Here is a 23,059-nt window from a genome sequence, read left to right on the forward strand (position 1 = left end):
TGGCAGGAGCTGGGACAGAGCAACGGGAGCTCACTCCATCGCGGGGATTCGAAACGCCAACCTTCTGATTGGCAAGCCCAAGAGGCTCAGTGGTTTGGACCACAGCGCTGGAAATTAGCCACAGTCAGACAGCAAGACTTGCCACTGGAAGTAGAGCTGGTTAACTTCTGCAGCTGCCAAACCACACACTTTGGAGAGGATCCAGGGCTTGGTTAGGATCCAGGGCTGGGAGTTACATGAACAAGCTCGGATCTCTGCTGCCTGTCCTGGAAACAGACCATTCCCACCCCCCCTACTGGTGGAGAGGATAAGAGAAACAACCTCAGTGGATGAAACCAGGTCGAGTCCCAGCTGAAGCCTCCTTGCCTGCGTTCCCAGGGTATCGCACCCCCCAGGTAAGGGGGGAAAGATTGAAAGCCTGCCAGGACGCTGATAAGTAAAGATTCAAGGGTACCCTTGGCAAGGCTTTGAATTTCTCTTCTCCCCACTACCCTACCTTCTGCTTATCTCTGCGAACAATATGAAACAAGCATTTTAAGAGCTTCCATGCTCGCCTTTTAATATGCCTGCAAAGAAACTCAGAAGCATCAGGAGGTAACTTTAAGACACTTGTGTCAAACAGAGAAGCAGCCATCTCTCTCACACACACACTCACTCGCACACACACACACACACACACACACACACCTCTCATCGAACCACAGCACGGAAAACCCTATGCCAAGAACAGGTGCCAAACTAGCAAATTCCCTATTCTAATAATAATAGCAAGGATTTATAAATAATACCTTTACTTGGGAGAGAGGGCTCCAAGCACAAAACCAAGATTCTTTCTGTAATCCTCCCCAGAACGCCCATGCTGCAGGCTGGGGGACTGAGGCTGGCAAGTGGCTGCTTGCCCAAAGTCTAGGAAACAAACATGGAAGAATGTTAATTCACCAGAAAAATGAGAGAGAGAAAGGGTTTCCCTTCTCCAACTTCCGTTGCTTGTCTACAAGGTGCCTAATGAGTTCAGTGCCAGAGGAAATCTGGACTGAAAATCCCTTGGCCTGCATTGGGAGGATCTGTTCCATATAGTAGGACTGGTTCCCCACCAGCTTCCATTTCAACCTTAAAATCTGCAGAGATGGACTTCAAGCGCTGTCAAGGGGAGGGGGGGAAGGGCATGTCCACAGGGCTAGGTCCTACATGGCTCGGGATCCATCAGTTGGATGGAATCGGGAGCTTCAAAGGTGCCTTCCTTTCCATGCTGCCATTGTGCCCTTCGTCCATTGATGGGCGATGCTAATAAGAATAATAGAATCATAGTACTGTAGACCTCAAAGGTACCGCGAGGGTCATCCGGTTCAACCCCCTGCAATGCAGGAAACTTCTGCCCAATGTGGGGCTCAATACATGTAGCTCAATACTGTCCTCACTGACTGGCAGCAGCTCTCCAGGGTTTTCGGAAAGATGTCGGAGATCGAACTCTGAATCACTGAGCTATGGGCATTTCCTTATTCTGTTAAAAGCTAGGAATCCTCCCCCTGCCCCCAAACCCCACATTTTTGAAGTTCCCCACTTCTAAGCTATTTTGTGGTTTTGATGTGTGCTGTGAATCGCCCTGAGATCTATGGGCCTACACGTCTGTCTATCTATCTATCTATCTATCTATCTATCTATCTATCTATCTATCTATCTATCTCATCTGATAAGTTTCACACATGCGGAGAGGCCCCACTCTCATCTCAACACCTTTTATCATTCAATGGCTCACAGCTGAACAGGGGAAAAACAAAAACCTTTGTGCTTCAGAGATGCCTGATGATAGCAGGGCTTGCCATAAGCCTTTATTGTTTTATTCTTTTGTAAACCACTTTGAAGCTTTTTTTTTTTTTTACAATCAAGTGGCCTGTGGATTCTATGAAAATAAATAAATATGCCCCATGGTTTTCCTTAAGAGAAAAAGCTAAAAGAGGGGACAGAGGAACAAAATGAAAGCAACGACTTTAAAACACAGATTATTCTTAAAAACAAAAACAAAAGGTAAATCACTGCAACCATTTCCAAAGGATAAAAAAACACCCATATATGGCAGACTGGAGATCTGAGACCGTGAGGCGGCTGTTTGGTTAAGGCCAAGGAAACAAACATACAAGAGTGCTCACATGACACCATATCAAGGCCGGGGCCAGGCAGGTCTTCCTGGGAAGTGGCATTCCACAGTTGGGGTGTCACCACCAAGCAGGCCCTGCCTAGGGTTACCACCCCCCTCTCGCTGCACCTCAAACGGCACCCTTTTCAGGGTGGGGTAGGAGGGGTGGGGTGGGGACTGACCCTAAACCCTTCTGGGTGCAAAAGCACCTCCTCTATTACCTTGCCCTCCAGTTTTAACGCAGAGTGGTGGCCCTGCTTATTAAACAGGTTGTTATCTCATCTGTCCTTCAATATCTCCAAAAGGCACCTGAGCAAAGATGGTGATAATATGCAAATGTCTTTAAATTTAAATTGATTCATTAAAATCAATGCACTGGTTAAAAAGGAGGGCTATTAATCAGCTAAAATTCTTTAATTGGTTGACAGCTTTACTTCATTATCCACTGTGTATAACCAGTGATTATATAGATTGTGTGTCTGTGTGTGATATTGCTAAAAACACAAACACACAACCCTGCCAAAACACAGAAAAAACCCAAGTATATAGATACACACACACACACACACACACACACACACACAGTAAACCAGTACTGAGTATTTGCATGTTAATATCCATTTCAAAGACCAGGTGCCCCTTTCCCAGGGACAGTCCCCAGATTTACAAATCAGCCCCCATACAAAATCCATTGAAGTTGAAAAGTGTCCCCAGGTTCATTGAAAAAAAATCTGGTAACCTTAATTTAATCTAGGGGAAGAAGGGATCCCAGCGGTCATCTAGTCTGACCCCTGGCTCCATGGTGGGTTCACAATGCAAGATGCAACTGCCAATCTATAAGCAGTGATGTAACCTTGAGAGAGGGATTCAGCAGAAGACCCGTTGCTTAACCAATTAGCAAACACAGGCTCATAGGAGACTGCCTGAAACTAAGTCAAACCCACTGGCCCATCTAGCTCAGTACTGTCAACACTGACTGGCAACAGCTCTCCCAACGTTTGAGACTGGAGTCTCTCCCAGCCCTAACCTGGTGACTCTGGCAACTGAATCTGGGACCTTCTGCACGCAAAGCAGATGCTGTAGGATGGAGCTACAGTTCTCCACCCCATTGTAGAATCATAGAATTGTACAAGTTGGAAGGGACCCAGAGGGTCATCTAGTCCAACCCCCTGCAATGCAGGAAACTCAACTAAAGCATCCGTGACAGGTGGTCATCGACCCGCTGCTTGAAAACCTGCAAGGAAGGAGAGACCACCACCTCCCGAGGGAGACTGTTCCACTGTTGAACAGCTCTTACGGTCAGAAAGTTATTCCTGATGTTTAGCCGGAATCTCCTTTCTTGTAACTTGAAGCCACTGGTTTGAGTCCTACTCTGTGCAGTTCGAGGGAAAAAGCTTGCTCCATCTGCCATATATTTGAAGACAGCTATCACATCTGCTCTCAGTCTCTTCTTTTTCAGGCTAAACATACCTGTTATGTCAGAGATGCCGTTGGGCTGGGCTTCCAACAGTCCCAGTTGGAGGTCAAGGATGACTGGAGTTGTAGCCTGGTAACATCTTATAGGCCACGGACTTCCCAGCCCTGAGTTTAGTTATAACAAGAGAAAAGAGAGGAATATAGGTGTGATACAGTCCACACTGCAATCAACAGGCTTGGGGGTTATTTTGTTTGTTTGTTTATTTATTTATTCAATTTACATGCTGCCCTTCATTGTTTGCAAGATGGCACAGGGAAGCAATTCCAAAAGCCTTCACTTGAAAATATGGTCCTACTCCTGAGGTCTGCCTGACGTGGCAAAAGAGAAGATGTGAGGCCGGAAGACAGTATTAAAAGAGGCGGTCTTCAAAACCGGGTGTTTTGTAAACAATAGGAAGAGTTAAGGAGGAATTGTGTCTCAAATTAAATTCGTTAAATAAAACCATTCATCGGCCCCAGCTACTGGAACTTTGGGAAATGAACATTGACATGTCTCCCTGGGTTGTAGGAACTGTTGTTTCCTAAAACCCAGGGAGACATGTTGTTGTTGATATGCCACCCCATCTGGTTGGGTTGTCCCAGCCACTCTGGGCAGCTTCCAACAAATTAAAAACATTAAGCACAGTAAAACATCAAACATTTAAAACTACCCATATACTTATTCAGACCGCTGGTCTACCTTTCTCAGGCGCTGTCTGCCTGACTGGCGGCAGCTCTTCCGGATTTCGGATGGAGACAATTCCCAGCCTTATCTGGAGATGGAACCGGGGACCTTCTGTGTAGAAAGTGCTGAACAATTGTGCTTTGGTGCTTTCCTGCCATTACTTGACACCCTTTTTGCATCATGTGCTTTTCTCCACTCCGTATCCAATAGTACACATCTAAAGACTCACGTCCAACCCCAAAACAGCTGGCTGCAACCTAATTTCACACCCCAGTTCTTAGCTTTACCACTTATAGTTTTAGTAAAAGGATAGACCATGACTCTCAAAAACTTTCCCCAGGGGCGGAGGGCCATGCAACTAGATCCAAGAATAGAAATATGGCAAACTCTGAAGAGGTCCACAGAATGGTGGTGGTGGTGGTTGTTTTTAAAGAAGTTTATGCCAGGCAAATTTTGACTCTTTGGAAAGCTGGAGAAAATGGGAGGCAGTGGAGAGGGGGGTGGAGAAGCGGGCAAAAATCAATGTCCTTCTCTAAGATCTACAGCTCTGGCTTTGCTGCAAATGCACATAAAGATTTATTCATCCATGCTACATACATTTTCTAAGACAAAAGTCAATACTCACCTTGACACAGATACTTTCTGCACCCTGGAGGGGGCGGGGTGGGAAAAAATCTTCGATTTTCTGATGGGGATAACTGTCCTCGTTCCGCCACTTGGAGTGCCCGCGTTAAGATAGAATTCACACTGTCATTTCATTTCCTGAAAGTAGCTTTTTGCAACAAGCGCACACTATTTTTATTTTTAAATTTAGGTTTACCATCTGGGGCTGAGGGTATCTCCAGAGGAGCAAAATCCAGCTCTTTCAATATACCACCTTTCTTCACATTAAAACACAAAAACTAGCAAAGTTTCTAGTCCTTATGCCTGTAAAAAAAGAAAGAAAGAAGAGGGTGTCCTGTTTTAGCTCAAGTCACAGCTAGAATTACAGAAAATAACTGAGCTTCATTGGATTGGAGTGGCCACACAGCAGAAACGGAGGGGGGAAGTTTTAATTATTATTTTTAAAGAACGGTGGCACAGTCAGGTGGGGGCAGACACCCAGAGCCCTACACAGCAGAATGAGCAGGAGGGGACCCTGAATCCAACAGAGCTGGCTTACCATCAAAACAGCAAATAGGCGAGTGGACATCTTCCTACCCTACCCTCTTGCCTTTTCTAAATCTTGTCAAAGCATCACTTTTGCACAGGACTGCCCAAAGCTACAAGGCAGGCAATGCAACTTATCAAATGTCTGTCAAAATGAAGGAGATAATTAATTGTTCAGTGTTTAGCAGCTAGATAATAAATCAAAGGGTCTTTTAACTGGCCAACAGCTTCATTTTCAAGCTTCCCCCACCTGCCTTTTTTTTAATACAATCAAGAGGACTAGAAACCCTTCCCTCTCTTTTAAACGAGAACCTCCTCCTCTGTTCACTGTGGCTCTAACGGAATTCCTGAAGCTTCAGCTATGTGGACGAGGATCAGGAAGGGCAGAATGGTGATGAGATTGGAACTAGCTGGTAGATATAGGCTCTATCCAATTAGATTTCAATAAGCTCTATCCAATTAGATTTCAGCTACTCCTCCATAAACACAAGGTGATGTCATCACACTGTTTACATCCCCTCTCAAGCTGTGTGACTGCCATTGCTGACCAACATTTCATCTTGGTGGTTTCTCCTAAGCTCTGGAGCCCCTTGCCAAGGGACACTCAAGCTAGCTCCATCCAGTGACTTTCCACAGGCAGGCCAAGACATTTTGTCCCCAAAGCTGACATGTAACTCATCTGGGTTCATGCAGAACACTCAACAATGCTTTGTTTTAAATTGTGATTTGCAGAGTCAACCATGAGTTGTCCCACAGACGGTTGAACAAACTGAGGCTTGTTTCTCCAAAGCTTGGTTTGTTTTCCAGGTGAGCTTAACTTGTGCTTTTATAAGCTTGGAGACAAGACAGATGCCTACCAAAAAAAAAAAAGTTTGAGGCCAACCAACAGAAGTCTGGTGGCCAAACAAAACCATGGGTTAAGTACCGGCTTCACAGGCGATACCAAACCATAGTTAAAACCAACCAAGGTTTGTAAGCCAATAACGGCTTCAGAACATGGTTTCCTGGAAGCAAACAAACTCTAGTTAAGCAGATCGGCTGGGTTCACACATAACACTACATCACAATTTCAAGAAACCATGGTTCCAACCAGGCCACTGTTGTTGAAATTGGTGTTTGCTGGTAGTTTTTAGTCATGCCTTACCTGTCTTCATTTTAGGCTTTAAAAAAAAGAAATCAATTAAAAAATACAGAAATACTGCAATACTGTCAACCGCCATCAACACTGTTTGGTGGGGAGGAGGAGTATACTGCCTTGAGATTTTGGAGAAGAAATGGCGGAGAAATGTTTAAAAATAAAATACATTCAGCAGCTAAAATGAACTGCGAACAGATCAGCCCCAGCACATTTCAGGTTGCATTGGACCTCCAAGGCTCTGGTTGAGAGCCCCACGTTGAAGAGAAAACGGCACCGGTTCCTTCAAGGCTGGCTTTGAAGAGCGCCAGAGCAGCTCTGCTGTATTCAAGGCCATTCTAGCCTGGCATCCTCTTCTCAGCGGTCAAACAAGGAGCCTGGAAGCAGGACATGAACTTATCAGTGCTCTCCCCACCTGCCATTTCCAGGAACTGGCATTCGGAGGCAGAACATTGTGGGGAGAAACCCATAGCCTTCATCCTTAGTGAAATTGCCCAAGACCTCTAAGCTCATGGCCATTACTACTTCTTGTGGGAGGGAGTTCCACAGCCTATGTGCTGCGTTAAGGACTTCCTTCGGTCTGTATGGACTCTTCCAACATTCCGCTCCATTGGATGCCCCCCGAGTGCTAATATTCTATGAGAGGGAGAAAAATCCAACCAAATCCCCATTTATTTCATTTTCTCTTAAACTGTTTTGTCCCACTACTCTTAAATCATTCAAAGAAATACTGAGTGTTGACTGCATTACATTAGAATGGGACGACATAGTGTTATTTTTTTTATTTTTTACTGTCTTTATGGATAAACTTTAATATTTATTGTATGCCCTTAAGAGGTTTCCTTGCACTCAAGAGGCATATATACCTTTCGTTAAACAAAATAAACAAATAGTTGCTTTGTCTTTTGTATGGGGGGGGGGGAGGATTTCACCCTTATTTTAAAAAAAGGCAGCCTAGAAACATTTTGAATAAATAAATGAGGTGGCCAGCTCTGTAAAGCTATTTTATTCAGTTTTAAAGGGGGGGGGGTTGCAGAGGCAACACCTCCGGCAATCAATACAGGTAACATACATATGCACATGATACTTATGCAAGATAATCTCCATCGGCGATTGATCACAGCAGGCTAATAAATCCACTTTATAGGGATTTAATTTCCAGCTTTTTTGACCTTCTGAATAAAAACAAGTGAATCATCTTCTCTCTGTAGAGGTTAGTCCCGGTGTAAATCTAACAAAGAGCATCTCTCAACTGGGGGAGGGGCAGAAGAGGCAATCCACAAACCCCCCATCAGCAAAAATAATTAAATACTTTAGGGGAGTAGAAATCACCAAAAGCATTCCATTGGTTGCTTCCCACTTTTGGTCTCCTTGGAAGCCACCACTCAGATGATGGGGCCACACATATTTGAGAACAGACCTCCCGAGAGTTGAGGACTGGCTAACTCCCAACCTGGTTGCCCTCCAGAAGTTCTGGACTACGATTCCCATCAGCCCCAGCTGCTCTGGCAAACAAAGGCAGGAAGAGAGGGTGGTTTAGGGCATAACCATAAGCAACTATTCTGGTGTTCTATTTCCTTAATTCCCACTTTAAAATCACGTCTCCTTAGAACAGAGATGATTGGATAGTTACAGACGTCAAGTTCCGCTCAAGGGTGTGTCACTAACAAACACGGTTGTGCTGTACCCTCTGTTAATCTTTTCCCCAGGAACACATACACACACACACACACACAGTTCTTTAATTCCGATTTCATTCCACAGGGTCTCTGACCACCGTCAAGGAGTTCCAAGTACACATGATGCTAAAAAGGTCCCCTATGAAGTGTCCTTCGTACAGAGAACCAGGGTGCGATGGTTTGCTTTCATCCGGATTTGACCCAGAGATGGTTACCGTGAAACTTTGAAGTTATTCTCACGCTTCCAGATTGCTCATAGGCCCTTAAAGTGGCTGGTTACTTGGGGGGAAAGCACAGTTTGGCAGAGCAGTTGCCCAACGCTTCCAAAACGCAGTTCTCCATGTGAACTCATCTTTGCTGAGGTCGTCGTGCGTTGGGTGAGCCTTGAGGTTAGCTTCCAGGAGCATTCCAACTCCAAGGAAGTGGAGATACCTCTGGGGGCTTCTCAACTGCATCAAGTATGGTGGGTGCTCCTGGTTATGCTCAAGAAACGACGGCTCCATCGACTGGGGACGAAGGGAAGGGAGCAGGAGAAGTTGCAGAGCGATGGATAGTGTCCGAATGTGGTGGACGTTCCCCTCTCCTAGGTTCAGAGCTTGTGGCAGCACAACACCCACCACTAAGTGTGGTCGCCTCCTTCGAGATGTGGCCGTTTGCCGAAGAGGGATCGATAAAGTTCCGTTCTGGGTGGGAGAGGAGGGGGGGGGAGAAAGAGAACAGAAAAGCACAACCGTTTTATTCAATTTCATTCACCAGCTTTGAACACGAGTCCCACAGCCTTTTGGAGACTGGGGGCACCTTTGAAAATCGCAAGCGACCAAGAAAACCCTACTTTTCAAGCAACAACACTTTCGTTTATGTCAGGACCACCAAGCAACAAAATAGGCTAATGGAAGATCCAAAATTGCCCGCTGGAAGCAGCCAGCAGTTATAAGCACAAACATACAACTCAATGGACCCCAAGCGCTCTCTGAAATGTGGCTGCATCCGCCTACGCCAGTGGTTCTCAAAGGATGGGGTGTGCCACACTGGTGAGGGAGGAGAGGATGGTAAGCGCGGCAGGAAGATCCAAGGACAAAGAAACATTTGAACATTTACATGTTGTATATAGTATAGTATGGTATGGTATGAAGCTGCGTTGTTTTATCCTTCCTGGGTGTCCCATGGTGATATTATAAAGTACAGTCGTACCTTCCAAAACGTTCGGAAACCAAAGTGCGGCTTCTGACTGGCTGCAGGAAGCTTCCAAAAATTGTTTGGAAACCGGAACAGTCACTTCCAGGTTTCAATCGTTCGGGAGCCAATTTGTTCAGGAGCCAAGGCATTTGGGATCCAAAGTACGACCGTAGTTGTTTGCTATGTTATCAATCAAGGAATTGTTAATTTGGAAGGGACCCAGAGGGTCATCTGCTCCAGGACACACACCCACACCCCTGCAATGCAGGAATCTCAGCTAAAGTATCCATGAGAGATGGCCATGTTCCTTTTCATTTCCCAATGTTATTTCTTATCAATTAAACATTCGGTGTGGTGCGAGCAAATGTTTATTCTGAAAGGGTGGCCCGGGGGGAAAGTCTAAGAACCACTGACCTACACATTAGTGGCTGGGAGTCCAACCATCGCTGGAGCCACAGAGTCAATGACAAGCAGAGCTGGGGGCAAAGAATTCTAGTTTTGTCTCCCCCCCCCCCCTGTTGAGCTCTGTAAGGGCAACACTGGGGCTAAGGAGGAGGAGGAAGCTGCCAGCCAGGGCCACCCCCTTGACTCCCTGCAAGTAAGGAGACACAGAGATGAGAGCTGGCCACACTCAAGGCTGGGGGTGTCAGAGCCCCATTCACCCTAATGGGCCAGACCCATTCTCTAAAAACTAGCAAGCTGCAATATTAGCCTCCCAGGAAACCAAGTTCTGTAACTTTGGTGACACTGCTGGGAGGGCAACACTGGGGGGGGGGGGGAACATGGGAGATCAAACACCAAGCAGGTCTTCTGAAGGCGACCTGAGCCTGCAGGCAAGAGGGACACAGGAAGGGAATGAGTCTGTTCCTGGGGAAAGACACAGAGCATGTGCAGATGCCGAGCCACCAGTGCAAGGCCACCCCTGTTTGGAGGAGTCTCCAATGTTCTGCACCAGCTGAGCAGCTTTCAAGGGGTGCCCCAGGAGGAGAGTGCTGCAGCGGTCTAGTTCTGAGGTGACACGAGGGTTAAGGGAAAGGAGGGGCAAGAAAGGGGGGGGGAGAGAAAGCAACTTTTCAAGGTCAATTTGGAAGAAGCAAGCTGCGACCATCATCCACGGCTTCAAATGAAAAGGCTGCGAGATAATTAAAAATGCATTCGGCAATCTTTATTAATAAACACGAGGGCTAGGGAGACGTTGTGTAGTGCCCCTCTCTTGCGGCACAGAAATATGTAAATACTGCGCCAGGGCTAGATTCCATCTCTCTGGGGAATGAGGTTTTCCTTCCCCCTATAAGTTTGCCCTTTCCATACAAGGCTTTTCAAGGAAGAGAACAAGATTGAATATTTTAATAGGATGTATGAGACCGCGGTGGTGTAAGGAGGATTCAATCAGGCAGGCTGCGTGGGACTATAATTTAGTTTTCATATATGTTGTTCTTTTTTCCTTGAGGTTGACACAGAACCGGAGGGGGAAGGAAGGGGGGAATGAAAACAGCCCAGCAACAAAAGACTCAAATTAATAGGGCCCACTATCAACAGTGGTGTTGATAACAGGAACAGGACAACTTTTGTCAAACACACACACACAGACAAAATTAGGCTATGATTCATAAATAAATATAAAAGTTCATATATTTGAAACCTGCGACAATAGAAAGATTCAGCTAAGGAACAACCAAAAGTATCTATATTAGTATATTGTGTGTGTGTGTGTGTGTGTACAGCATATACAGTAGTACCTCTACTTATGAATTTAATGCATTTGTAAGTCGAAAAAAATTGTAAGTCGAATCCCATAGGAATGCATTGGGAGAAAAAAATTGCAAGTCAAAGCAACCCTATCTAAAAATTTGTAAGTAGAAAAAATCCTATCTAAACTGCATCCAAGATGGCGGACGGAGCTCCATTCGTAAGTAGAAACATTCGTAAGTAGAGGTACCACTGTATTCAGAATTTGTGTATATTAACACGACCACCATCAAGCTCAGAAATCCTGTATCTTTACACATGGTCAAGTTGCTAATCCTCATGGCTGGGTTAGACGAGGGTGAGAAAATTTGATGTCAACAAACGTCATGATCAGATGCTACGAAGTAAATAACACTTACCAAACACACTCAGCTGAGAAGTTTTCAAATCTCTGCTGCTCAGCAAGTGAGACAACCAAAACAGATTCCAGGATTCCTGGAGAGTCGCAGCCACAGGCACAAGACACCAAATCTCAAATGCTTGTGTACCTAAAATGCTTATGGAGTTGTGTGTCTATCTAGATCAGTGCTTCCCAAACTTGAGTCTCTCCAGCTGTTTTTAGACTCCAATTCCCATCATCCCTGACCACTGGTCCTGCAATAATCTTTGAAAATTCCTGGAGAACAGGCGAAGTTCCAGCAGACTGGAGGAGGGCAAATGTTGCCCCTATTCTCAAAAAGGGGGAAAGAGAGGACCCAAAAAATCACCGCCCAGTCAGCCTGACATCAATACTACCAGGAAAGATTCTAGAGCAGATCATTAAGCAAACGGTCTGTGAGCACCCAGAAAGAAACTCTGTGATCACTAAAAGTCAGCATGGGTTTCTGAAAAAAAAGTCATGTCAGACTAATCTGATCTCATTTTTTGACAGAATTACAAGCCTGGTAGATGAAGGGAACGCTGTGGATGTAGCCTATCTTGATTTCAGCAAGGTCTTTGACAAGGTGCCCCATGATATTCCCGTAAAGAAGCTGGTAAAATGCAGGCTAGACAATGCTACCATTCAATGGATTTGTAACTGGCTTACTGACCGAACCCAAAGTGTGCTCATCAATGGCTCCTCCTTATCCTGGAGAGTAGTGACTAGTGGGGTGCCACAGGGTTCTGTCTTGGGCCCAGTCTTATTCAACATCTTTATCAATGACTTGGATGATGGGCTTGAGGGCATCCTGAGCAGGTTTGCAGACGACACCAAACTGGGAGGGGTGGCTAATTCCCCAGAGGACAGGATCACACTTCAAAATGACCTTAACAGATTAGACAACTGGGCCAAAGCAAACAAGATGAATTTTAACAAGGAGAAATGTAAAGTACTACAGTTGGGCAAAAAATACAGGATGGGAGACACCTGGCTTGAGAGCAGTACATGTGAAAAGGATCTAGGAGTCTTGGTAGACCACAAACTTGACATGAGTCAGCAGTGTGATGCAGCAGCTAAAAAAGCCAATGCAATTCTGGGCTGCATCAATAGGAGTATAGCATCTAGAGCTAGGGAAGTAATAGTACCACTGTATTCTGCTCTGGTCAGACCTCACCTGGAGTACTGTGTCCAGTTCTGGGCCCCACAGTTCAAGAAGGATACAAACAAGCTGGAACGTGTCCAGAAGAGGGCAGCCAAAATGGTCAAAGGCCTGGAAACAATGCCTTATGAGGAACGGCTTAGGGAGCTGGGTATGTTTAGCCTGTAGAAGAGAAGGTTAAGGGGTTATATGATAGCCATGTTCAAATATAAAAAAGGATGCCATATAGAGGAGGGAGAAAGATTGTTTTCTGCTGATCCAGAGAAGCGGACACGGAGCAATGGATTCAAACTACAAGAAAGAAGATTCCACCTAAACATTAGGAAGAACTTCCTGACAGTAGGAGCTGTTCGGCAGTGGAATTTGCTACCAAGGAGTGTGGTGGCGTCTCCTTCTTTGGAGGTCTTTAAGCAGAGGCTTGACAGGCATATGTCAAGAATGCTTTGATGGTGTTTCCTGCTTGGCAGGGGGTTGGACTGGATGGCCCTTGTGGTCTCTTCCCACTCTATGATTCTATGATTCTAGTTAGGGATGATGGGAGTTGTAGCCCAAAAACAGCTGGGGACCCAAATTTGGGAAGCACTGATCTAGGGTTACCCTCCTAACGGCTACTGCAGGCTTCCTCAACCTCAGCCCTCCAGATGTTTTGAGACTACAATTCCCATCATCCCTGACCACTGGTCCTGCTAGCTAGGGATCGTGGGAGTTGTAGGCCAAAAACATCTGGAGGGCCGAGGCTGAGGAAGCCTGGGCTACTGCGTGGCCTATCAATACTAAGTTGAGCAGGCCAATGGTCTCCATCGGTCTAAGCCAGCTTCCTATGTTCCTATTAGCTCAGACGATGAGGACTGGAATTTTTATCATTTTATTTTTATTTATCGTTTTATTTTTAGCAGAAGAGCTGAAGCTCAGGGGTAGAGCACCTGCTTTGTGTGTGTATAAGACCCCATGCTCTACTTCCGGTGTCTTCTGACAGGGCTGGGAATTTCCCCTGCCCAAAACCTTGGAGAGCCAATGCTGGTCAGTGTCGGCATTCCTGAGCTCAATGGCATCTTCCTGCTCCACTAGCTTTCGATTTAACCATAGGAGAGCAGCTTTCCGCACAGCCTTAAGGTCAAGCACATGGCAAAATGCTGCACCTCTAACGTGCGACTCGAGAGGCCATTTCTATTAATAGTCAGACCAGAAGCCAGAGAGGGAAAGAGCATCAATCTGGGCTGGCTGGACAGTTTGCCCGAAAGGCTCTGCGGAAAACACGGAGGGCGTTCAAATTAGCCGAGCGCCGAGGAGTGGCCCATCTAGCGAGTAATTAATAGCGCTCGCTCCCAAGGTAAGAGCGTGCAGGAGGGTGTGGGGTCGAAACAGGGGTCTCCCCTGAATTAAAGTTTAACTTACCCTTTATTGCAACCTACAAAAATCAAGTAATGAGCAGTAACATTTTTATTTCTGTTAAACTGTCATTTTAGGCTGAGCTGGGGATAATTACCTATTTCTACCGCAGTAAGGTTTTATCACCCTTAGTGAGGCATTTTCTAATTTAATATTTTTACTATATTATCATAAAACCTTGCTTTGGAGCAAGGATGGAGTGTGGAGGGGGGCGAGTGATTACGGGCCGTTTGCCATAAAACACGTGAGTACCTTAGCTTTATTATTTATGTATTTCGTTAGAAAAGGGAGCGGGGTTTCTTTGGGGGGGGGGGTAGAATGCAGGGTAAGGGACCCAGGTGGCGCTGTGGCTTAAACCACTGAACCTAGGGCTTGCTGATCAGAAGTTCGGCGGTTCGAATCCCTGTGACGGGGTGAGCTCCCATTGCCTGGTCCCAGCTCCTGCCAACCTAGCAGTTCGAAAGCACGTCAAAATGCAACTAGATAAATAGGTACAGCTACAGCGGGAAGGTAAACGGCGTTTCCATGTGCTGCTCTGGTTTGCCAGAAGCGGCTTTGTCATGCTGGCCACATGATCTGGAAGCTATACGCCGGCTCCCTCGGCCAATAATGCGAGATGAGCGCGCAACCCCAGAGGCGGTCACGACTGGACCTAATGGTCAGGGGTCCCTTTATCTTTTACCTTAGAATGCAGGGCGCCAGCTAGATGCAGTTTGCAGCAGGAATTCTGCACCTCTCCCATAGACAGAAGCCTGTCCCCTAAAAAGTCAAAGGGAAACTGAGAGGAGGTAGAACGAGATCAAATCTGAGTGTGAGGTCTGGGAGACTATAAATATTATGCGCTGTAATTAGGATATTTGCATAAGAAAGAAACACCACCCTGATTTAGGAAAAAGAATCTAGGTCAGCGCATGCCCATCCCACTTAAATGGGGGGGGAGGGGTACCCTTGGTGTAGAAGGGAATCAGGTGCCCCCAGTCGTAGCAGTACAGGAAGTTGCCTCATCCAGTTAGCACAGCCCTCCAAGATTTCAGACCTGGGGTCTTTTGCAGCCCAACCTGGACAGGCCGAGGTTTGATCCTGGGACCTTCTGCATAAAGGCAAAGGTAAAGGAGCCCTGGATGGTTAAGTCCAGTCAAAGGCGACTATGGGGTTGCGGTGCTCATCTCGCTTTCAGGCTGAGGGACCCGCCGTTTGTCCAGAGACAGCTTTCCGGGTTCTGTGGCCAGCATCACTAAAATCATGATGGAAACCAGAGCACATGGAAATGCTGTTTACCTTCCCCACTGCAGCAGTACCTATTTATCTACTTGCACTGGCATGCTTTCGAACTGCTAGGTTGGCAGAAGCTGGGGCAGAGCAACTGGAGCTCACCCCGTTTTGCAGATTCGAACCGCCGACCTTCCGATCTGCAAACCCAAGAGGCTCAGTGGTTTAGACCACAGCGCCACCAGGGCCCTCCTGCATGCAAGGGTGTTGTTCTAATAAGCAATGGCCCTTCCCAAATGGACGGCTAGTCCGCAGCATAGATACATAGGAGTTCGCTTTATATGGAGTCAGACTGTTGCTGCATCTAGCTTGTTATTGTACACAGAGAGTGGCAGTGGCCCTCCAGGATTTTCAGACATCCCTGTCCTACCTGGAGATACTGAGGATTGAACCTGGGACCTTCTGCTTGCAAAGGGTTCCGCATGCAAAGTGCAAACAGCTACAACTCTCCCCACTTGCGATTCCCAGCAGCTGGGGTAAAGCAACTTTGCTAAATCTGCATATGACTTATGCAGGTCACAGAATTCAGGGTACTCCCCCCCCCCCGCGCCCGCCACTGCTATGGGATTTTGAGGACATGCAACTCCAAACGCAGGGTGAGCCTGGAGCTTTTTGTGTGCCCATATGCCGATCAGAGCAAAACCAAGGGCTGGCGATGGTTTGATCTCCAAAGGGAACAGGGCAAAGTGTTGTAGAAGTGAACCATTCCGTGGTTTAAAAAAAAACTATCAAAACAAGGCAAAATGCAGCTGCATTTATTTTAAGCCACCCACATTCTCAGTATCTCAGATGGCATTATAAAAAAAAGGAGAGAGTGAGCACTAGGGGGCAATCTCACCCTCGTTTAACAGGCAAAACTTCAGGAAAAGGGCACACACACACACACACACAACATAGAAACCACACCAGAGAATGTGGGCGATAACAATTATACCAGGCCGTAAATTAACCAGAAGCTAGCCTGTAGCATTTTCTCTTTCTCCCCAGGTCAGGATCGGGGGCTCTAAAACAACAGCCACTTTTTAGGACCCCCCCCCCCACCCTGTTCTTAGGCTGCAATCACATGGTGGTTTGTTCTATTTAACGTCATGGTAGTTTATTCTATTTAATTTCCCAAACTGTCAATTTCTACACTATCTTTCACACAACGGGTGCACTCATTTCCATATTGTTTGCAAACGGGATTTTTCCTGGAAGGAAAGTAACACGGAAACGAGCACAAAACTTGTACGATATTCCACTACAGTTCCAGGAAGTGGCTTCTATGCAGAACTTAACAGGAGAAAGACGTTAAAAGTGGAATAAATGCCATGGAATCTCAAAGGGTAACAGGGTGAGCTCCAACAGGTCTCCTCCCGAGATAAGATCGAGATTTCTAAGGATTTCAAACAGGCAGCAATGGTGGGAAATGGAGGAGGAGGAAAAGGGATTCTTCCTACCCAGCTGTGCAAATGACGGCCACGGACAGCAATGGCTTCTCTTTCACCCCACTCCCCTGCGTTGTGGGAGTGGGTGGAATGCTCTTAATCCGGCCCCCACCGTCCCTTTTGGGTGGGTTCACTGTGGCTACAACTACCCTATAGATTTAAAGCACCGTTATAGCACTGACTCCACGTGAAGAATCTTGGGAACTGTAGTTTGCTAAGGGTGTTGAGAGTTGTTAAAGGTAAAGGGACCCCTGGCCATTAGGTCCAGTCGTGACCGACTCTGAGGTTGCGGCGCTCATCTCGCATTATTGGCTGAGGGAGCTGGCGTATAGCTTCCAGGTCATGTGGCCAGCATGACAAAGCCTCTTCTGGCAAACCAGAGCAGCACACGGAAACGCCATTTACCTTCCCGCTGTAGCGGTACCTATTTATCTACTTGCACTTTGACATGATTTGAACTGCTAGATTGGCAGGAGCTGGGACCGAGCAATGGGAGCTCACCCCGTTGTGGGGATTCGAACCGCTGACCTTCTGATTGGCAAGCCCTAGGCTCAGTGGTTTAACCCACAGCGCCACCCGCTGTTGGGGGGACTCCTATTCCCCTCACTGAGCTGTAATTCCCTGCGAAGGCTGGTTGTGGGCAGTGGTGGCAGGGGAAGTCTTTTTGTTGTTGTCATTGTTAAAATAATTGAGAGTCAGAAACTCTCCCTGGTGAACTACAAATCACCCAGTGGTCTCAAAGAGGGAAATCCTGATCTACTGTCTCTCCTTTTGTGGCCTGTATATACTTCGTCCTGCTCCATGGTGGTGAGGCTTAATGGCTTCCCCCGAAACATGGTCAAAAGAGGGCAGGCTCAGTTATGTAAGGGCACCTGTCTTAAGGCAGTCAACCAGACTTGTAAAATACCAGATTCCTTTGTGACTCCATTTCTGCAGAAACCTAGGAGCACAGCAGCAGCAATGATCAACAAGATTCTGAGAGAAGACTCCACAATTCTGCACTCAGTAGTAGCGAGCGCAGAGATCAGCTGTCTCTCTTCTTCTTTTAAGCAAAGTTTTGGCCCACTGTGCAGGTACACCTCTGGTCTGCGGAACAAGCACCCCTACTGAGATGCGACAGGTGTCTGTCCACAAATTGTTTTTCTGGAAACAACTGAAAAGACATTTTTGTCTCCAACTTCAATGGGATTGGGGGCATAGCTGCCGAGTCTCCCGCTGAAAAATGCGGGATCAGCAGCGGCGCGGCACTGGAAGTCGCTTCTACGTATGTCTGGACATGTGTAGAAGCAACTTCCGGTGCCGGCACTACCCGATTTCTGGTGCCCAGACATGGGCAGAGCGGCACCCGAAATGGAGCCTCCCTGGCAGGTAGGAAATTCGGGGGTTTCCCGCAAAAAATGGGAGACTTGGCAGCTGTGATTGGGGGGATCTATCTGCTTTAAGTGCTTAGGTATATAAAGACCCAACTTTATACATTTTTAAAATTGTTTTAAACCTGTTTTTAGGAGATTTAAGGTTTAAACCTCGCCTTGAGGTTTAAGTGAAAGGAGACACCTCAATTAATATAATTATTATTATTATATAATAATGGAGATTATTAATATAATAATGAAGATGATTATTTAATAGAAATAAAAAATATTGCTGTGAAGATATACCCAAAAGGATGTGACAATTGAAGCTTAAGGCCCTTCCTGTTAGTTAGTTAGTTAGTTAGTTAGTTAGTTAGTTAGTTAGTTAGTTAGTTCATAACATCCATACACTACTGAATTGTTAAAAAAATCAAAACCTCAAAGCGGTTTTCAAAGAAGGTAAAACTATGTTGAGAAAATAATTAACAACAATTTAAAACACTCAAAAAATTAAAATCAACTAAAAACTAAAAACTGATTAAAACACGCACCAGCGTTCTAAGTATCTAGGTAGACTTGCCCGAAAAACAAAAATGTTTTTAGCAGGCACCAAACAGAGTACAGCGAAGACGTCTGCCTTATATCAACAGGCAGGGAGTTCCACTGAGCATTCATCACAATCGGTTTGCAAAAAGGTTAGATGACAGCTACGTCAAAGCAAGTGTGTTCTTTCCTACACTTTCCAACTTCATTTTTCTGTCACCTTCCTTATCTATCCCAAGAAGCCCCATCTTTTGGGGAAGTGGCCAGCCCCGCCATCAACTGGAATTGCTTAGCCTGAATTTGGGGGGGTGCGACTGAATCCCACTTGGACAATGGCGCCCTTAGAATCTAGAGGGGTTGGTCAAGGAGGAATCCCCCTTGTTGACAGGGCATGGGCTTTGGCGCCCGGCTGCTGCATACTCTCCGCTGTGACCAAGAAATCGAGAACGGACCGTGCAAAGGAAGCATATTCAGCCCCACAAGCAGCACAGAGTCAACTATGCAGAGCTGAATGAAGTTACGGCTTCCCCAGTGGGTGAATAAAGAGAGAACAAACAATTTGGACAGATAAATCACAAAAAAGAGCACATACACAAACAAAAAGTTTTTTTAAAAAAATAGTACTTGGCCAAGGAGGGGGTCCTTTTTTGTGTACTTCAATATCCCGCAGCCCTAAAATGGTTCCTTCCCTTCCACAGCTTGACTGTTTCGCAACAGATTCAGCGCAAGAGATGACAAATTGTCTCGCTGGGGGAAAGCAACAAATCATCCTGCCGCTCTTAACAGGTTAGCTTTATTTATTTTACTTCTTCGCCTTTGTTTTTTAAAGGACATTTCCATAACCAAAGAAGTCCAGGAAATTTTGCTTTGCGAGGGCATTGCCTACATTTACAACCCGTTCAATTGCAAAGCCTTGAGGGGAGCTGACTTTTGGGGAGGCCTGGCTATGAACAGAGCTATTGCGTGTGTGTCGTCGTTGTCGTCGTCCCAATATATACGTATATAGCAGTAAGAAGACTTCCAAACATATTGGAATTATCAATATATAGATAAAAATCAGCAGATTTTAAAAATTAACATACATGTAAAATTACATTGCGCCCAGGTAGGCTTACCTAAACTGAAAGATTTTGAAGCAGGCGGCGATAACAGTTCAGTGAAGGCATCTGCTTAATATCAATATGCAGGGAGTTCCAAAGAATAATGTAATGTAATGTAATGTAATGTAATGTAATGTAATGTAATGTAATGTAATGTAATGTAACGTAACGTAACGTAACGTAACGTAACGTAATACAATACAGTGGTACCTTGGTTCTCAAATGCCTTGGTTTCTGAACTTTTTTTGGAAGCTGGATGTGCTCTGTTTTGAGTGTTATGCTGAGGTCTGTCTGTTTTTGCTATTTATTTTGCGTTTTTATTTTTGCGGCTCTTTTTTGTTTTATTTTTGTGACACTGTGGAGCCCAGTTCAGCTACTGATTGATTGTGTGACTGCAGTACATTGTTTATTGCTTCCATTTTATGGACCAATGGTCTCATTAGATAGTAAAATTCATATTAAATTGCTGTTTTAGGGGTTGTTTTTAAAAGTCTGGAACAGATTAATCCATTAATCCAGCCATCCCCAAACTTTGGCCCTCCAGATGTTTAGGACTACAATTCCCATCATCCCTGACCACTGGTCCTGTTAGCTAGGGGTCATGGGAGTTGTAGGCCAAAACATCTGGAGGGCCGCAGTTTGGGGATGCCAGCATTAATCCATTTTCTATGGGAAAGCGCACCTTGGTTTTGGAACGCTTTGGTTTTGGAACGGACCTCCGGAACGGATTAAGTTGGAGAGCCAAGGTACCATTGTATAATATAATAATAGGTGCTGCCACACTAATAATGCCAATTTCTCACCAGTGCAGAATGAACTTTATGTGGAACTCGTGAAAATGCCAGAAACCGCAGAAGGAAGCGGTCAGCTGGCCGCACATGCGGGTTACAACGACCCCCCAAGTAAACTTTCAAAATATAACTTCTTGAATTTGCAGAGATAGTGGGACTGACAGCTCCAGACCCAAATTCCCCCACTAATCCAACCACTCAGTGTTTTTAATACCAGACGTACAAAGTACGCAGAGTAAAAGACTAGGAACTTGTGAAGATTTCCCCCCTGCTAACTCTTATGTCACAGAAACGTATTAATCCTTTAATGCCCGGATTTCCTAGCAGAACCTCCTACAGCTCGCAGCAAGACAGGCAGTGACTGACACAGAGGAAGAGTTTCGCGAGAGTTTCCGCAGAGAACGCCGAACCGTCTGGCCACCGTAACTCAGTGGATAGAGCGAGCCTATGGCTATCTTTCAACACAGCCTACCTCAAGGGGTTGTTGTGTGGATGGGGCACGGGGTGGAGAACTATGTATGGTGTCCTCATTGGAGGAAGGGTGGGATAAAATATTAGGAACTATGCAAAGAAAGGCGGCAGCCTCCACTGCTAAGCCGGAAAACTCAGGTGACTCTTCCTCTCTGTGCTGGGTTATTATTCAACCACTGACATGAGTCATGCCTATTAACAATGGGTCTATTTTGAGCAGGACCGGCATGAGGGAAAACCCCTAAACATCAGGTCCCCAAACGCAGAAAAACAGCCACCGTTTTGGCACTGGGTGGTATCGATCGGTGATGATGTTGTGGACCAGAGTTTGGACATTGGAATCAGAAGAATTTAGCACAGTGGAGTCAAGTCCTTCAGGACGAGCAGTAGGTCGATAAGATTTGATGGAATCTGGGCACCTTTTACGGTGCTAGGACAACAAGGCAGAGAGGGGTTCTTGGTGCCCCCAAAGCCACAGAGATTGTTTGGGGTAGACTTTTTACTCCTGGTATTTGCAGCCCCCCCCAAAAAAGAACAAAGTGGGGGCGAAGGAGGATAAATTAGATTTTCCTCTTACCTAAACCTACCTCACAGGGCTGTTGTGAGGATAAAGTGGGGACAGAGAGAACCACGTACGCCACCTTGAGCTCCTTGGATGAAAGGTGGGATAAAATAAAATAAAATAGTTGTTTTTTTAAAAAAAAAATTGCTGTGTTCAAGTGTTCTTTCCCAACAGCAATGCGCCAGGTGTGCCTGAGCATGTTCGCGCGCACATGGCGTGGGTGTCCCTGACAGCATCTGTATCAGCGGGCAAATTATAAACCATGTCAATCCAAGTTAATGCAAAGCTGTAATCCTCTTTAACTAGAGATCAAAATCTGCGCCGTGAGTTATGTTTGTCCCGCCGTCTGATAAGGAACAGAGGGAGACGCTAATAAAGAAAGGAGCGACGAGGAACCCTTTTAACGATGCCATTAAGAGGCACTGCCAAGTTTAGAAACATTGCTCTAGTTCCGGACCAATTAGAAAGGGGGGGGGGCTGCACAATCTTTGCCCCGGTCCTCTTTCATGTGCCAGGAGCATCCTTATCCACCTTTACCCAACTCCCTGAGGCTTGTGTTCTCATGGAGGATAATCAAATGGAAGGAGGAGCCCTGTGCAAGCCTCCTCACCCCTCCTGTGGTTTCCAGCAACTGGTACCTAGAAGCATCGATAGCCATTTTGACTGGTAGCCACTGATGTTGCAACAACTTGGGGACTTTGAACTTATGAGAGAAGGTCCATTGCAAAGTGTTATTTTACATGGAGAGTATATACCTAGTACAGAATCTGGCATCCTAAAAAAAGCACAGGGTTTATTTAATTACTGGATGCCTCCAGGGTGTCCGTATGTCACAATTCCACAGAAGTGCAGAATTGATCCTTTTAAACGTTAAATTTATATCCTGCTTTTCCTCCCAAAGCAGCCCAGAATGTGGTGCTACGTGCAGGGACTAAAACAACCTGTTTATTTAAGAGCAGGTTTTTAGTTCTCAAGAGGTGTTATGCAGAGCAATGACTACCAAAGTCTCAAAAGGATAAGGCAGGTGGACAAACAAGGTTTTCCTTAAAGAGCTGCTTTCTGCGCAAATGCCTTCAATCCCAGACCAATAGCGACCTTGAAATGCCAGACCCCCTTTCCTCCAAGTGCATATCTGACTCTTGCCTTGGCTACCCAGAGCTCCTGTGCCATCATCTGCACCCCAAACTGCTATTTCACAAAGTCCCAGGCGCTTTCCCTCACCCTGCAAGCTATTGTCTGCTGAGTTGGAGACAACTGTGTGCATCCCAACTCCTTTTGCATCCTTAATCCTCAATGCACCTTCTCTTCCCCACCTCCAAAAGTCCCACCACCAGGCAATTAATTTATTTTATAGGCTGTAAGCATGCTGCTGTTTCCCCCCACTACCCCACAGCGCCTGATTTTTCACACTATAAACATGCAGTGTTTTTATTTATTTTGGGTCAAGCCTCCAAAATGACGGAAGGGGGGGGG

The 23,059-nt window shown here is 45.9% G+C and overlaps 1 protein-coding gene and 1 long non-coding RNA gene across 2 annotated transcripts in view; one reads left to right on the forward strand and one right to left on the reverse strand.

Moving 5' to 3' along the window:
- Window positions 1-7,549: 7,549 nt before the first annotated feature.
- AATF (apoptosis antagonizing transcription factor) overlaps window positions 7,550-23,059 on the reverse strand; it is a 72,828-nt gene continuing 57,318 nt past the window's right edge. The window contains exon 12 of the mRNA XM_035139229.3: window positions 7,550-8,920. Within this exon, the coding sequence (XP_034995120.2) occupies window positions 8,857-8,920 (64 nt within the window). The 3' untranslated portion in view covers window positions 7,550-8,856. The remainder of the gene's footprint in view (window positions 8,921-23,059) is intronic.
- On the forward strand, window positions 13,884-21,370 carry LOC148683584 (uncharacterized). The gene is made up of 3 exons (XR_015947064.1): window positions 13,884-14,012; window positions 19,361-19,448; window positions 21,245-21,370. It is a non-coding gene; the product is annotated as an uncharacterized LOC148683584 (long non-coding RNA).

This window comes from Zootoca vivipara, chromosome 14, assembly GCF_965207765.1.
Source record: "Zootoca vivipara chromosome 14, rZooViv2.hap1.1, whole genome shotgun sequence".
In the NCBI taxonomy this organism is placed as follows: domain Eukaryota; kingdom Metazoa; phylum Chordata; class Lepidosauria; order Squamata; family Lacertidae; genus Zootoca; species Zootoca vivipara.